The sequence below is a fragment of the Mesocricetus auratus genome, unplaced genomic scaffold, assembly GCF_017639785.1.
Source record: "Mesocricetus auratus isolate SY011 unplaced genomic scaffold, BCM_Maur_2.0 Super-Scaffold_100027, whole genome shotgun sequence".
In the NCBI taxonomy this organism is placed as follows: domain Eukaryota; kingdom Metazoa; phylum Chordata; class Mammalia; order Rodentia; family Cricetidae; genus Mesocricetus; species Mesocricetus auratus.
The window spans coordinates 6,522,473-6,540,138 of NW_024429208.1; the positions used below are offsets into that span (position 1 = coordinate 6,522,473).

The 17,666-nt window shown below is 46.7% G+C and overlaps 1 protein-coding gene and 1 non-coding gene across 4 annotated transcripts in view; one reads left to right on the forward strand and one right to left on the reverse strand.

Annotated features, from left to right (window-relative positions):
- Btbd9 (BTB domain containing 9) overlaps positions 1-17,666 on the reverse strand; it is a 340,103-nt gene that overhangs the window by 81,494 nt on the left and 240,943 nt on the right. For all 3 annotated transcript variants that reach the window (XM_005070667.4, XM_021227473.2, XM_021227474.2), the window contains exon 8: positions 6,162-6,351. In XM_005070667.4, the coding sequence (XP_005070724.1) occupies positions 6,162-6,351 (190 nt within the window). The remainder of the gene's footprint in view (positions 1-6,161; positions 6,352-17,666) is intronic.
- On the forward strand, positions 16,751-16,854 carry LOC121134408. Its single transcript, XR_005871481.1, has one exon. It is a non-coding gene; the product is annotated as a U6 spliceosomal RNA (small nuclear RNA).

The following is a 17,666-nucleotide window of genomic DNA, read 5'->3' on the forward strand; positions in this document are numbered from 1 at the left end:
CTGTGGGTGAGGAGGAGGCGTCAGCATGATGCAGATGGGCTCAGGGAGAAACAGCACTTAGTAAATAAATCATAGACCAGCGAGACAAGGAAGAATTCCTCAGTTCAGGTCTGTGACAGACGGTGCTCAGCATGACTGATACGAAGCAAATTTGGTAAAATATCTTTCCAATTTCAACTAGAATTATAGGCAATCTTAATCCAAAGCAGAGGAGCCATATATTTAGATGCTTGCTGTATTCTTTAGACTATAAAAAGGAAATTTCTAGCTCTCTAGGTTGCAAAGAAGGCTGTCTTAATGTAAACAGATGTGCTGCTGCCCCAGCAGCACTCAGACAGGAGGAAATGGAAGCAGAGTGGGATGAGGCTGCAGGCGTCCTTCCCTGTGCTGATGCTGGTGCCTCCTCCTGAGTGAGCCCCTTCTCAGTCATCTGCCGGCCACGTTTTTAGCAGTTTGCTCACATACGCTTAGATCAGCCACACTGAGCAAATATGATGTCCAATTTAGTTGATAGATAGAACTCCCTTTAGCTGCACTAACACAGTATAGTCAATGAGTGTTTACCGTGTATGCACTGCACACGGTGCTATACCAGGCACTTGGAATTGGCTCCAGAGACCAAGACCATCAAAATAATAAAAAAAAAGTCACTATCATCAATTTCAGATTTTTCTGGGATCCTCCAGGAAACAATGGGCTCACACACATAGAACATATTTGAATAATTATAAACTATTTGAGCCATGAACTTTAATTCCTTTCCTCACCCTTGTTGACTAAACCTTAATTTAAAGCTATTAAGTAGGAGACAAAATGGAGCAGCCTCCAATTCCTCCTCTTCTCTGTGTCTGTCCCTCCGGCGTGGATGAGCAACATTCTGGCAAGGGGTCCTTGAAACTCACAAACTGAAGAGGTAACCTACAGTTGGCAGAGCTGTCCATCACTGAAAGGGCGGCTAGCTGACCCCGGTGTGGACCTAGCTGCTCACAGGAAAAGACAGACAGGCTCAAAGAGGAGGCCACAGGCACCTGCAAGCCCTTCCTTTCTACATTCCCTTTCCTTCTGCTACTGCTTTTTACCTATGCGTGTAATGACTCTAGGACACGGACTCATGTGTGCTTCAGACACTCCGTGCCAGACTATCTTATATAGGAGGCAGACCTGAGGGCGGGTTTCTCTCTACTGAAAAATAAAACCCCCATCACCTCAGACCAAAGAGATGATGAATACACATCAGGAATATCCTTTGGGCTAGACCCATTCAGTATATACGCAAGTGTATATTTCAACCGACCACTCGGACTCAAAGTGTTCTTGTATCATTAACGCCTTAATCTATGTTTATTTAGCGCTGTCTATTGATACTGGACCTCCTTGGGCAGCCTATTTACTTACAATTAGGCTTATTATTTAAAGCAGTCTGGGCATTTTACTTACTCGAATGAATGTATCAATCACAAAACCCTTCTTTCCAAGCTAATGTAAAATTTGTTAATTTCATTGATTATCTTACAGTTAGGGTTTAGGTAAGGTCTGTCATCTATCAGCTGGGAAGGGTACGCAGGTGTTCAGTGAGCTCATTAAACAGCGCGCTTGGCTTCCCCTCCCAGACTTGAGAGCCCTTAACAGGATATCTCCATCAGCAAGCAGAAAGATAATCAGTCTTAAACTCAGGTGACAGGGGGACTATAACTAAGACGTAACAGATCTGCTTAGTTATTATGACTCTTGCCTGGTCTTTTATGTGGTCAGGCCTCTGAAGATCCCCTGTTATTTAAATTTTAGTGTTTTTAGAATGCCAGGGAAGTAATACAATTACTACTCAATTACCTACTTTTAAGGCACATTCCTGGAAATCTTTCTTTCTTCCTAAAACTGAGTAAAGTCTGCTGTGCTGTAAACCTAGCCACAAGGACCAGCTGCCATGCTTCCAGTCCCGCCCAAGGGGGAATGCTGGGAGCTGGCTCTTGCAGAAGCTGGAGCACAGAGGAGCAAGAGGGCCGCTCTAGGAAGGGCCTGCTGTCAGGCTCCTCCTCTTCCTCGGCTCCCATACGGCATTCATAAAGCCTGTGATGGACTGTGTGGGGAGGAGGTGGTTTGCGGAGTGGGTGCTAAGTGTGGAGATGGTGGCCACAACCCCTCCTGGCTGTCACCCTCCAAATCTCCCCGGTCTTGCCTCTTGCTCTCCCTCCTCCTCCACTCCTTGGCACTTGTCTGCGGTACTCACCCTGGGTCTCCAGGGCGCCTGCTTTTCCACCTCTGCACACGTGTCCCCTCTCGGGCCACCCACTCCAAAACTGAACTGTTCCCCTCCTTTCTGCTTCCTCCTCCTGAATTTAGCACACTATAAACATGCTTGTTTCATTCTTCTATCTCTGCCCTGAATGTCAGCTCCGAGAACATGCCAGTGCTTAGCTCGTTCATTCAATGCTGTATTTTCAGCATCTACCACCACATTTGACACACAGAAAAAAGGCAAGTGTCTGTTGAATGAATGAAAGAAAATGAAGGGGTAGGGAGATGATCAGAGATCATGCTCCAGCCACCCTCCCCAGGACACCACAGGGTACTTACTCCTGCCAGACACACTAGCAGGACTGGGTTCTGCTGACCATGGGGCCCAAGCACTCTCTGCCAGGAAAGCAAGCTCTCAGGAAGACTGAAAGATCTTATCCATAGCACACTGTATACCATATGAGGGATAAAGAACATCAGCCATTGGGACCTTACCCTGAGAAGTCACCAACTGTAAAGAAATCGTAGTTTCAAAGCTTAAGTGACAGGGAAGGTGCGTTCCCAGGTTCCCAGTTTGCCACCACTGTGCTGGGCAGAATGAATCTCAGCTCTGTAACCCTTGCCCTGCAGGTGTGGATGCCGAATCCCTGGGTGGCTACGGGTGCAGTGACCAGGAAAGCAAGTCAGTCATCATGAGCAATAGAAGCTGTGGGTCAAACGCTACTGACTAATCAGCCCATTGCTGGTCAATTGTCATCCCCAGGAGAAGGTGCCACTGACCTAGTTTCCCATCAATAAACGTCTATCTGGGTGCATCGCCTGCTGCAGCTGCAGCCTGCCAAGACCCCCAGTGCTGTCCATGGGCACTGGTGGCCAGGAAACCTCCCTCCTTCCCTCTTAATAATGTCACAGAAGAGGCAAATGCAGTTCTGACAGCATAATGTTAGCGTCACCAAGACGTGTCTCTTTGAATGCCTGGCTAGTTACACAGCGCTCCAGCTGAATGGATTTTCTTACTGAAGAAACAACAGTGGGCTTCAGGAAGTTAGAGGCGCCACACTGTGATGAGATATACAATTCTGCCTCAGGTTGTGTGCCTGCTCATCACCTCTCCTCTGAGTCAGGAAAAAAGAAATTGTTTGGAGGAACCATTCTCATTCCACACTTAGATAAAACCAGGTGGGCCCACTCCGCCTGTCTGGAGTGCTTTTCTCAGACAGTCAGAATTCAAGTCTTTGGTAGAGCTAGAGGCCAAGGTGGCCTAGCCCCATGACAAGCCCTTGTTTGTCTGAGCCATCACCCTGACAACCATCTCAGAGGGCCTCTGCTGGATTTAAAATAGTAAATTTTCTCCTGAACCTGTTGTAATTCTCGGTCTGTCCACATAGACTGCCTCAGGGGCACATTCAATCTGGCATGAGAAACTGATTTTGAGCTATCTCAGGCCCCGAGTAGCAAGCAAGGCTGGGGGGAGTCAACAAGTCAACCGCTGGTCCCAATGACAGGGGGTCTACACCCATGCAGGTGCTTGACGAAGCGGAACTGGCTGGCTTCTGTCAAGTTTACACAAACCTAGACATACCTAGTAGAGGAAATCTTCATCAAGAAAATGCCTCCAAAGACTGGGCTGTGGGGATGCCTTTGGGATGTTTTCTTAACTACTGACTGATGTGGAGGGCCCAAGTAGGCAGGGCCACACTTGGGCAGGTGATCCTGATTTCTATAGGAAAGCAGGCTGAGCGAGGAGGAGGAGCAAGCTAGGAAGCGGCATCCTCCATGGCCTCTTTTCAGTTCTGCCCCGACTTTCTGCCCAGACTGCCCTCAGTGACAGGGTGTGGTCCAAGGGTTGTAAACTGAAATAAACCCTTTAGCCCACAAGCTGCTTTGAGTCCTGGCATTCTATCACACCAATAGAACCCTAACTAAGACAGAGGGTGTCCCAGTAAGCTCAGACGACAATGGGAGGGTGGCCAGCACTCCCGTGTGGATTCAGGAACACCAAAGAGAGAGTGAGAGGGAGTATGACCCAAGACTCAAAAGCACAGCACAAAGGAGCACAGTCTGACCTACTGACAGACTGACACAGCAGCTGGGGTGGCCTGAAGACACAAGAGTCCCGGCTGTAACAGAACTCACTAATACCGTTGTTTCTTCTGGGCTTACCACTCCTGCTTTGGGCAGAGGAGTCAGGAATGGTGTGCTGGGGAAGAGAGGGTCAAAAGGTGGACCGTGTAGAGAAGCCACACCTTGCACAAAGGTTCCACTTAGCTACACAGTGGTGAGTGGAGAAGGAAGAACTTGGAGCTGTTTAGGAGCAGCACAGAACCTCAGGATGGACTCCAGGGCAGCGAGGGGGATAAAAGAGAGGGACAAATTTAGGAAGGACCTTGTGGTTTGGCTAGGTTCAAAGATGTGTGAAGTCACCACACCAAAGGTGAATAGTGACACTGACGTAAGGGTGACTAGGGCGGGAAGGGGAAGGACAACAGAATTCCATTTTAGCTGGCGTGGTGTGAGACACACGTGGACACAGTTAGGGGAGGGTACCCAGTGCTAGGGGAGTGAATGGGAGTCAGAGCCATTAAAGAAGACAGAGGTACGAAGCTGCCCGTTTGCTTCAATCTTCATTGGAAAGAAGACTGGCCCTCAAATTAGAAATGGCAGGACAAACATAATAAAGAGAAAATTGGAGTCCCAAATAGGTGAAGTGAAAGAGAGTGTCTAGTCAATTTAAATGATTTCAAGTCTTCTGGCTCAGATGAGTTACACCCTAAGCCTGCTGCAAGAAATTGCAGATGTAATCTCAGAGACACGATTGGTAATCTTCAAGAAATTGTAGGGGAGACAGTGCCAGAAGACAAAAGAAAGACAACTGTTAGCACATTCGTGAGAAGGGACGACTACAAAGGGAAACAGAGACACAGTTTACATCATCCATGACAAAAGCCCTAAGAGTGCTTGCTAGGTAGACTGTGGGACACAGTAGTGCACACACAGCTCAGAAGAGGAAGGCCTGTGGGGTCATCCGGCCTGGGAGGTGGCTCTGATGAAATGGGGTTAACTGCAACGAAGGAATCCAACAGTCCCAATCCAAGGCCTCCAGCCCTGGCTCCTCAGCATGGGTGGGAACTACAGAGCAGCACTGAGCCACAGTGTTCGTCCTGAGCACAAGGAGGCCTGTGTCTGCACAAGCCTCCCTCTGCTTTCTCCGACAGACTGTCTACCGTGAGGGTAGGGAGGAGTCAGCCAAGTGTAGAACAGCACCATGAGGGGGCAGTCCCACCTGCCAGCACCTCCCCCCCAGAGGACTGGGGTAGACAGACATTTATGTTTTCCTCTATGAGCCCTTCAAAGGCCTCCTTAGAACCAAGGGAGAAGAGGACGGGAGGGGAGGGGAGGGAAGGGCATACAAATGAAAATAGTACCTGCCCTCAAGAACTAACTTTCTGGGGGATGTCACCAGTCTTACGCTTAAAAACTAATAACATCCTGTAAGTCAAGCAAAATTAAAGCTCCTTTCTTAAAACAAAATGGATCAAGAAGAGACTCAAACACAAGGCCACTAAAAAGACTGTCCAGAACCAGGCTTCTTATCTGGGTCTCTGATTCATATACAAAGGTGTTTACGAAGCTGAACACGGCTTTTTACCCACAGCACCCCTCGATGTCACCCCATAAGTTTCTAACCCACACACGGCAAGGCTGCAGGAGAGCCTCACAGGGAGGCGTCCCATTCAGGTCCTTCCCTCCCAGCTGACCTGAGATCCACTTTTAGCATTGCTCCCTACTCAACAATCCAAACAGACAGCTGGTGTCTCCCTGCCTGCCTCCAATCTTTATAATAAATAGTAGAATCTCTTCTCTGAAGCAGTTGGTGATTATGTGTATCTGCACTCTTTGAGCCTACAAATGCAAAGAAATCTTACCGTATTGACCCAATCATGTATGGCTGTGCCAGCTGAACCACAATTGCACCACTTCCCAGCTGGTGACACGTGTAGCCAGAATCCCAGTCATAATTCTTAGTGTCCCCGTTCAGCAAGGCATTTCGGCTTCGACTGACTCCTTCAATCACGCTGGCACAATCAGCAATTGTTGCAACATTCTCCATGGGAACTGTGAATCCAAAGCACAAGATCCGGCATCAGGATAAGAGAAGCCAACTACATCCCTATAGCATGCTCAGAACAAAACTAATTAATTAGCATCTCAAAGCAACATTAAAAAGGAAACTAGAAGATCCTGATTATCTTCAGATAAGAGTTTCCATGCCAAATAATTAAAGAAACAAAAACTAAACCTTCAGGTTGGAATATCCAAACCATATGTAGCAATTAATTCTTAAGTATTTCATTACAAGAGCATGATAACAGAATGTAGAAATACATTTTAAGACATAACTCACTGAGAAACTTTTCATCAGTATGGATGGATTTTTAATGTGTCCTGGTGGTTAAATCCAGGGTCTTACACATTCAAAGCAGGTACTCTATCACTGAGCTGTGCCCTGGTCAGTAATTGGGTCTAATGAGCTACAGCTACATACATGTTGAGTAGAAAACTTATACATCCAGCAGCTCAAATTCTGTAGTGCAGGAAAGGGGTCGCAGACACACTATCAGAACACACAGTAGGTTTCACCCGACCCACTCCACTGGGCTTGCTGTTCAGGGCACGGCCAAATAGTGCCTCCCTTGCTCAGGAGCTGCTGGGTCTTAAAAAAGCAGCTGTGTTTTGATTCTGAGTCTCTGTACTTCAAGTCCATGTCGACCTGCTCATTTATAAAAGTCAAGGGCTCCCACAAAGCTAGGACAGCTGCTCGGTGTGATAGAGACTCTCCAAACACAAAGATACCGATGATAAAGTACAAGGCACGGGGAGCCCTGGGGCTGAGTATTCCTGTTATACCATCAAAATCTAAAATCTTCTTTAAACACTTAAGTCATTTAACCCAAGTTTACTGCTAGTCACTCAGAAAAGATAGACAGTGAGTAATGTCACCACCACTCACCACACTAAAACATTCTAACTTCATAGTGGCGCAGAGTCAATAAGTTCACATCATCTTCTAAACAATGAGCTTATTTTCAAAGTGGAACAAGCCCGTACTGAAGTCTTTGCCAACTAGTTGGTTCACTCTCCACAGATAAGGAAGTTTGTCCCAAATGTCACTACTAAGTATATCAACTAGAGGCTATTTCCTTCATTTCGGCAGAAAATACTTGAATTACTAATTCTTCTCCTAGAAAAGCAAGCCTCAGCTTGCCTACCTGGCCTGCCCAAAGCGGTCTTTGTGCTGAGAAGAATTAGAGAGCGCCCCTACCTGGCTGTAGCACATGGACAGTGCACAGCTGCTCTCCCTAGAGAAACAGGCCACTCCCCATTTAGAATATTCATTACTGTCTTTCATATGAGCCTGATAAATTTATTAAAAACACCATCTGGTTGGGACTCAGCTTTGTGCTATATTTCCAGTCTTCTAGTCTCTTGCCTGGTCCCACTGGAATTTCTGCCCCAATTTGTGTCACTTTGTTTACAAACCCATGCTGCCAGAACCGAGCATCTTGTGCCTGTCTCTTCCTGGGATTCTGCTGCCATCCTGAGCTCCATCCTCAGCTCCCTTCCTATTAAAACAGCCCGTGCTAGGAGCAGGAGACAGGGGAACTGCTTGGGCAGAAATTACTTTTCCCCTCCATGCACACAGCAATTCTGCTCAGACAAATTTAATTTGCTGCTTCTGAATGCAAAAGGTGCATGTTAACCAAGTGTATACATTCTGCAAGTGTATGAAGAACAGAGTGCCTGGGCTGGGGGGAGTGGCAGGAAAAGCCATCTGAGAACATTTCATAGCTCCCCACTCTTACATAGTGCCAGGGGTGATCAGCAGCCTGTCAGGGAATTTAATTCAGGAGTGATAAATTCTTTAAAAGACAGTGTTAGTTCACTAGGACATGACTTGAGGGACACTCGTACCAGCTATATTTAAAGATAAGAATGACAACCTGTTATTTGAATGTCTCCAGAGATTATCTCCAGACATGGGAAAAAAGCTTTTTTTTTTTAATTAAAAAAAGGGAATTTTAAAAATGTATTTTATGTATATGAGGACTTTGTCTGCATATGTCTGCACACCAGAAGGGGCCATCAGATCCCGTTATAGACAGTTGTGAGCCTCTATGTGGGTGCTGAGAATTGAACTCAGGACCTCTGGAAGAGCATCGAGGGCTCTTAACCGATGAGACATCTCTCCAGCCCTGAGAAAAGCCTTCTTGAAGCAGATTTTTTTTTTCAAATGAAACAACACTTACAGTAGACTGTTATCTTTAGACCCTGTGTCTGTGGCAGCTTTATTCGCTGTCTTCCGGACTGTCGGATACAAAGTTACTTGCTAACAGACACCCCCTCCCCAAATAAGTGCTTAATAGACTCACCATACATTTTTCTTAGAAGATTTTCTAAGTAGAGTGCCAAGATTCAGACACAAAGTATTTCCTGATTAAAAAGACAAGGAAGGCTATTTTTACCTTAAGGGCCTACCTATCCATCTCCCCCATCTCACTGCTATTTGATTCTAAGGAGACTAATAACCCCAGGGCTCTGTCCTAGGCCTGAAGAGAACTTGCTGATTAGACAAGCTTCCAAGCCAACTGGAACCCAACCTTCTGCAGCATTTTTCTACAGGAAAAAGTATCCACAGCTGCTTTGTCAGAACAGCTGTAAACGAACAATAGCTAATTAGAGAACAAGGCCATCTTTCTTGAAAACTATCAAAACACTGCTCAGATGTATTTCTCAGAGCAGCACCGAGTTACAATGATTCCTCGTTTCATCTATTGGAAGAGAAATCACTATCAACCATGTGTTACACCACATCTGAGGAAAAAGTCATTGATCACAAGTTATCATTTGCCAAATCTTCTCCAGGAGAAGAGCCCCCCGGCCCCTCACCCCACACAGCCCAGAAAAACCCACTGACTCCCCAGCCCCTGCAGAAAACCACAGGAGAAAGGAGGCCACAGCCCTGCCTGGTGCCTCCCCAGCCCTTTGCTCTGCTTTCGTCGTGGTTTTCCTCTTGTAGGTGAGCGTCAATCCACACGTTCTGACCACACCTATGCCAGTGCCCATCTTCACACCGCCACACAGCGCACAACTGTACTTCACATCACATATGTCCACACTCTGCACACTACGCTCACAATCAAGTTCCACCTTGGCCAGCAACAAGACGAGCGACAGCTCCCTGACCTTCCAGTGTGCTCCCTGCCCCATCCCTGAACCCTGCCGACTCTACCAAGTTCTAGCTCTGAATACTGCAGAGCATGTGGGCCGCTTTCTAAAAGACAGAACTCAGAGAAGGAATTCCTGGGGAGCTGAAGAGGGATGGGTGGTGGACAGGGAACCTTAAATATGAAAGTTGACAGGAATCAGTAAATTCCTTCTCTCCTGACACTGAAGTCTCTGAAGGAAACAATACCATCTAGCCATGCTGTCGACTCTGTTCTGTGGTTTAGAAACCGAAGTTTCAATGCTAGAGGTTTTAGCTGATCAATTTTCCAAAAACCTTCAAAGAATCAAGCATGAGATGCTTGGTAGAAGTGAACACTACAGTGTATCAAAGGGATTCACTCTGCAGGTGAACCTTGAAACCCTGGACTAAGGCATTTCTAGCTGTAGGAAGAGACAGCCAGGCATCCAGTCTGTCTGAACTCAGGCAAGGTCTCATTGCAATGACATAATCTGCCAGAGAAAGAATCTGCACTGAGAAGCTTTGGGAACCTGGAAAAATACCCAGCACACAGCAGTCCCTGAAATTGCTTTTGAAAGTTGGGGAACCTTCTTTTAAAGGAACTCCAGAAGCTGCACGGGAAAGGCATCTTGCTGTGAGTGTACTGTAAGATTTTTACAGGGATTATGTTTCCTTTGTCTTGAGAGAGGCTGAAACCAATGACTGCCGTTTGCCATGAGACTGTATGAAACCACTTGTCAGATCATAACACTTCTGTGGCCTGAGAGTAGAGATGTCATTTCAGGGATGGGGAGTGGCTTTTCACTGTCCAGAGAATAAGAATATACAAACAGCTGTGAAAAGTCCCACAAATGTGGAGCTAACCCTGTAATAACCCTGGCAGCTTTTCTTTGTTTGCTCTGGAGGCTGCACCCGGTCTTAAATTCAGTAAGCTTAAGTCAGATTGGTTCTAAGATCACAAATAGCCCTTGAGTCGTAAACCTTGGATGTTTCTCTAAACAGCATCAATAACTATAAAATTTAAGTTTTCGCTAAAAGTGGTAGCAATGGGCACTAGAAGAAACCACCCAGTCACAAAAAGACAAACATGGTATGTGCTCACTCATATATGGATTTTAGACATGGATCAGGGGAGTGCCAGCCTACAATCCCACTGTAGAGAGTCTGGGAAACAGAACCTTCATCCAGTGACTGATGGAAGCAGAGGCAGACACCCACAGCTAAACATTGAACTGAACTCCTGGAACCCAGTGACAGAGAGGGAGGACTGATGAGAAAAGGGGTCAAGCTGACCTGAACAAGGGGGAGCTCATGGACCTCAGACTGATGGCTGGGAGGCCAGCATGGGACTGACCCAGACCCCCTGAATGTGGGTGTCAGTGAGGAGGCCTAAGCCTGGACACATGGGGGAATGCCTAGGCCCTGCCCTAGATGAAATGACAGACTCTGGAGATGCCCCATAGAGGGCCTTACCCTCCCTGGGGAATGGAGTGGGGACTGGGTGGTGGGCTGGGGGGCAGGGAGGCAGGTGAGGAGGGGAGGGAGAGGGAGCTAGGATTGACATGTAAAGCAAGCTTGTTTCTAATTTAAATTTAAAAAAAAGTGTTAGCAATGAAGTTTTCAAATACCACGCAGGCTCCTGACATTACAGAGAAGCCCCTATTGGATCTGTGCAAGGATGCTGCTCAAACTCCACAGAGCTTCCTGCCATAGCCCCTTGAGGCTTAGAGAGAAGATTGACAGTAACAATGAGTTCTCCCAGACCATGGCTTCCAGTTGGCCCTGGGCTGACGAGCAGAGAGGGGTCTCAGCAGAGCACTACTGGCCTGAGGGGCAAAGGTGTGGCTAAGGTGGGAGAGCTTCTGACCCCTAGGGTTCAGAACAGGGCTCTTTGATCATGCCCAGGGGATGGCCACCAGCACAGCTTCTCTCCCATGCTGCTTAGTTTTCAGCTCAGGCACCATCGGGGCTACAGCACGCTGAAGTGATGATGCCATGGGCAGGGACCTCACAGGGACCTTGTGGAGTGTGGCCACCAGCTTCAAGGCTAGCTAGAGCCTGGAGTGTGCTGGTACAGCCGCACTTATACTGCAGAAGTGTCACAGTTGCCAGAAAATGCCATCAGGAAACCACAGTTCATATGACCAATGTTAATCTACACGGAGGAAATAAATGATGCTATGGCTCTTTGTAGAATTATAGAGTATGATTTTTAAAAAGACCTGTCTAAAACAAAATAAAAGATAAAAGCCGTTCACTGCTCGCTCTTTCTGGTTACTTCAGTGGTCTGCAGTTAGTGCTCTGGAACATAGAGCAGACAGCATTTTAGAATGACATTCTAAACACTTTCATATCCCTTAGGAAGTTCTTGATTCTGCATTCTAGACTGCCCGTCCTCATGAAGGAGAAACGGCACCTCTCACCCCCATCTCCTGCTCCAGAGTCACTATAAAAGGCAAAGGCTCGAAAGCAGGGACTCCTGAACTAACCCTGACAGTCAGACCAGGATTCTACGCAATCTTAAGGAAGTCATTTAACCATCTCTGACTCAGTTTTCTACTGGGTGATAAAGAGAGCTACCCTTCTTCCTCCCCACCTTCTGTGACACAAGCCGCTCAGTCAGATGAATTTTACACAGCATTCTGAGTTTCAGAAAAAGGAGCCTATGATGTGGTCCTTCCCCAGCCATCAAGAGCCAGGTCTTCCCCACGGAATGGTGAGTGGGCCTGGAAGTCAGGTCTGAGAGTCACACAAGGAGATTCGTGTGCTCATGAGCCACCTTGTGATTGTATAGGACGGGGTAAAGGAAGAAGAGCCAATAACAATTTTACTGACCTGCAAAAAACTATTAGCACCTGCTAGTGTAATATGCAGCTGGCAGTTTCAGAATAACCGAGAAAGCAGTTCCTGCTGGTCGATATTTGCTGGGGACAGCAATTTCTGACCTACTGAATCAGATCAAGATCATCTGAGTCATTAGAGCAAAGAAGCCTCTGTGCTAACCGTCCAGGGCCAAGCAGTCTCCTTCGTTAAACAAAGGCCTCTGCCCACAGCTGCCTTCCAAGGCCAGCTCTGCTTCCAGGCTCCAAGGGCTATCACAATGCAAGGAGTCAATTAAAACTCATTAAAAAAATCACAGCTGTAAGTGGGCTTATAATTTATCAGCACCGCAGTGAGTGAGAAATGCCAGGTGGCTGTCCCACTCTCCTTAGAAGACAGGAGGGAGAGAGAGGAGCAGAAAGGGAGAGGAGAAAAAAGGGAAAGGTCCCCTGCAGTATTTAGATGGTCTTCAAATGTTCATCATTTCCTTGGGGTGTGCTCGTTGCCAAGCTGACAGATGTTGCAGGAAACCTGTACTGTTCTGAAGAAAGGCTAACCTTTCAAAAGTGGAAGGAGGCGGGAGGAGGCCCACCGCTCAGTGAAGAGATGACATTAAACTGGACAGTAAAACACCCTTGGCGTGCTGGATCTGAAAGGTGGCATGATAACCCCACCACACAGGACTGGCCTGGGAGACATCTCATCTTATTATGGCTTTCCTTGCTCAGAGTGCAAACTGGTTTTTAAACTAAATACTAGAATGATCAATGCATTTCAAAGGTTTCTTATTATGGTTTCAAACCATCAAGATTCTAAGTGATGAGTTGCACAACCTTCCCCTGGGGAGTTGTGGATGGTCTACATGTAACTCTCTCCCAAGCACTTACCACTGGCTTTCCCAGTCACTCTTCCTTGTTATACTTAATATATATGTGCACATTTCACAGACAGACAGACAGACAGACAGACAGACAGACAGACAGACACACATGTGCACACACACACGCATGAGGAGGCAGGTTTTTCAGAGCAGACTTCACAACCGGGTGCAAACTTGCAGCAGGCTAGAGGGCTGAGAAGGCTGAATACTAATTTATGACGTAAAGTGGGCTCTGCAAAGCCTAGTCCATTCCAATAAAGCAGCAAGCAAGCACGTGATGGCTCTGCTGAACCTCCTCAGTGGTGCCCAGTGTCTGTGTGGCAGAACTGGCTGCCCATGGCGCTTCTGTCCTCTTTCTGAAGACGGCACACCTCTTCTTTACCTCTGAGCTATAGTTCTTGCATTCCCAGCTCTAAACCCCCTGCTCAAAATCCCCATGGTCTTGATGATCAATGTGGCCGTTCATCATTTTTTCTGTGCCCTAGTTCACCCAATGTTTTCTTCAAGGCTTTGTAGAGGGGTGAGTCACCCACTGTCTTCTCGTGAAAGGCAGGCAGATTAACTAATCTGTCCATTTAGAGGTTAACAGTAATGGGACACAAGGAAAATTATACCTCCAGCCTGAAAACCCTGCAATTGGGAAAGCATTTGAGAGAAGAACACCTCCATTTATATCAATTATCTTGTTTATCAAAGACAATGAACTGCTGGCTGCTGGCAGAGAGGTTCGGGTATGCAGTGAGGAGTCATCGGGCCTCACAAACCTGGAGGCTGATAGCCATTTGCCACTTTGCTTGGGGAGGTGATGCTCACAGTTTCTGTTGTATAACTTCCCTCACATTAACTTTGAAATGTCAAAAGCAGGCAGTTAATTGTTTATTATACAAAATGTCATATATGTAAAACACTCAGATATAAAATTATTATAACTGATCTTGCACAGAAACCCTGCCTTGCTTTACAGCTTGTTTGTGAGTCTGGAGCTCAGTTTAATTGCCATTATGTAGGCTGTGCGTGCCAGGCGGTTACTGTCTGAGGAATAATATCCTCTGCATTGGCTGTGTCTTCAACCAGTTGAAAAATAAAAATAACATGATATGAAAATTACTATTATGGTTTAAAGCAATACATCCTCAGAAGAATGGGGGATGTCAGAACAGCAGCGCCACGAATCCTGATCCTGTTCTGAGCCCAAAGTCACGATGCAAGGCTGACTGAAGTGCTTAAATTAACCAGACTGTGTATACACTGCCCATCCTTCTCAGCTGCCGTGTGGACACTAACGTAATGAGCTCTGAGTGGTGAAGTCCACCTATCTTCGGGAGTTAAGTCTCCGTATCTGGAAAATGTACAGAGCCCAAACCCGCTTCCTGGACTGCCCATTATTCCAATCTTGCCAAACTCACCCTCTGGCAATCTTGTTATATTTAAACTCAAATGACTTAGTTTCCCTCAGGAGCCATAACAATCACAAACACAGGAGTGGGGGAGAATCCAGAAAGGATGCAGGAGTACAGTCCAGAAGCTTGTTTCTATGGAGGACTGGCCAGGAGACTATCCTATTAGACACAATGTACATATCAAAATTCCTGTGGCTAAGATGACTGGATGATGACACCAACTCACTATGCAGCTGCTCTGCAGCTGACAGTGGCACAGAAGGGACACACACTATCACACTACTCTGTGCCCACAGTCTCTTAACCCCCACCAAGACCACCATGTTTCCTCTACCCAGTAAAGTGCTGGTGAGAACCCTGCAGGAAGGTCGCTCAGCAAATCAAGTTCATAGCTAGAATGTTGAAGGCCACCTAGGTCAAGAATTAGAAAATGTGCATTTTGCTGTCCAGACAAAGCAAAGAGGAAGAAACTACTCGAGGCTTTTTTGTTTGTTTTGTTTTTTGAGACAGGGTTTCCCTATATTGTTTTGGAGGCTGTCCTTGAACTCCCTCTGTAGACCAGGCTGACCTCAATCTCACAGAGATCCTCCTGCCTCTGCCTCCCGAGTGCTGGATTAAAGGTGCTTGTGTACCTCCAATGCCTGGCTACTCAAGGTATTTTAATATAGCTTTGCTTTCCAACCAGCCTAGAGACAGTCAAGAATAAGTCCTTTTTACTTGAGCAAATAGGTATAAAAATTCTAAAATAAGCATTAGCCAGTTGTTTCAAAATAGTTATTTTGAAAACTTATGGGCAAGCGCCCAAGAAACACAAGTATAAGCATTATCAGGATGTCTCTCCTCCAGCAGGTCAAAGGTGAGAAAGCCTGTGATTTCTGAATGCTTTTGAGCAAAGGAGGGGTCCAGTTAGACGCCCGTGGGTGGAGACAAGAGAACAGTGAGATGGCCTAGAGGGGACATAGGGCCACTGCTGAGTGAACAAGCCCTGGGGAGGATGAGGAGAAAGGCAGTGGCTGGCAGTCGGGTGAGGGTAACAATAACAGTGAGAAACCGGGTAGAAATAAGAGTGTCAATTTCAACAAAAACGATGAAACACTCCTGTATGGCTGGTACAGTCACAAAGCCACACATATGATGTGCTGGTGGGGAGACTGTGAACTGGCAATGGGCAGGCAGCAAGGTCATCAGGAAGCACGGGGCAAGATGAGCCTGCTAGCCTTCATACACAAGGACCTCCCTCTTACGCACGGTCGCACAGAGGGAGACCAGTGCATCACGGTCACACAGAGGGAGACCAGTGCATCGTGCATCGAAGAGGGGAGGACAGCAGCGTGGACCTGCGGGACGCTCAGAGGGTGACAAGATGCCAAAGTGTCAGCTGTGTAGCACTCAGGGGGACTGCAGAAATTCACTAATACAAGATCACAATCATGAGGATACCAAGACACAGTGATGTGTAGACCTTAACATACAGGATTACTCATAGCACAGAACAGCTCTTAAAATCAAAACACACGCCCGCAACTGTTAGCCTTATTCTTGTAAAGGAAAAACACACACATTAAGGAAATCATTAAATACGCTAGAGCTGTTACACAGAGAAGGGACCAAGAGAGGGCTCCAAGAGGACCTGTCCAAGAGAAGGCCTTGCACAGACCAGGAGCACACATTATGATCTGAGGTCTGTAATTAACATAACTCTACTTCCATTTCTTATTTGAAACCAAACAAACCTCCCCAAACTACAGGTGAGTTTCCCCTTTTGTTCTAGATCAGAAAGGCTCGGGAGAGAAGCCTTCTATGAGCCGACATTACTGATGCAGTCAGTTCTCATCAGTCACACATCCACTGCACTCAAGAGATTCTGTCTTGCTTATTATAGAAAAATTCAAAAGCAAAGTGGGAATGGGATTTGATGAGCTGGTCCTCAGAGTGAAATATGTCATTTTGTCTGTCCACCCATCCTCCCATCCTTCTTTCCCCCTTCCTTTTTGTCTATTTGTCAAGAATCCAGGCACTACTAGAGCAGTTCACAAACCCCTCCCTAGTCCCAGTCCTTCCTACTACCGAGAACAATGTGAAGAAATAGATGGTCACAAATGAAAATAAGTAGTCTAAGAGGAACATTCGGGACCTCTGAACGGCAAAGAAATTTACTCAATACGGCGCTTGCTCCAGCAGCAGATGCACCAAAGCTGGAATGACACAAAGATTAATTAGCATGGCTGCTGCACAAAAATGACACCCATATTCATGAAGCACTTCATACTTTTCTATACATTATATTTGGTTTTAACTTTTAACTAACTACTACAAGCAAATAACAGATTGTTTTTTAAAAGAAATCAAAGTAACTTAGCCGACTAGGAGAAAGAGAGGTAGAGAAGAGACAATAGATAGAAAATTCAAGTTAATACGAGACTGCCTGAGCAAAGGGGTAAGGGACGGTCACGTGAGGGTATGAAGAAGGGAGCATGGAGAAGTGTCCCTGAAGAGTGGCAAGGGTAAAGGCCTGTGGTCTCTGGGTGAGAAGTCCTGCCAGGCCTGAGCACGGAAAGCCAGGCAAGGACCTGTACCAGATGGGGCAAATATGCTCGCACCAGACAGTGAGAACCGTGGTAAGGACTCCAAACTTTACCCCATGGGCAATGGAAAGTCCTATGTGAGTCAAGGTGCCTTCGGATAGGCTAAACTCTGAGACGGACTAGAGGACATGGGAGACCAGACAGTTGACACTAGAGGAGACGGGGTGGCGTCTGGCCTCTTGGTGACAGCAACAGTGACAAGGGGGCAGATTTGTCATTCGGAATACAGTGTCAATATGAAAGTTACTCCTGTAGTATAGAACGTCTCCGGTAGTGGGTATGTTAGTGACTGAGGTCAGTGGGCACCCCTCTTCTCTGTAACATGCATCTGCTGAACATGAGTTCATCAGGGCAACACCGGGGAAACTGAATCACCCAGGGTGATTGATTAGAGTCGGAAGGAAGGAAATGGGGCTTCAAGCTTTTCTAACTATCACTTGCCCCCAAGCCCACCACTAGAGCCAAGCAGCAGCTGTCCCGTCAGGGCTGTGGTTAGGGGA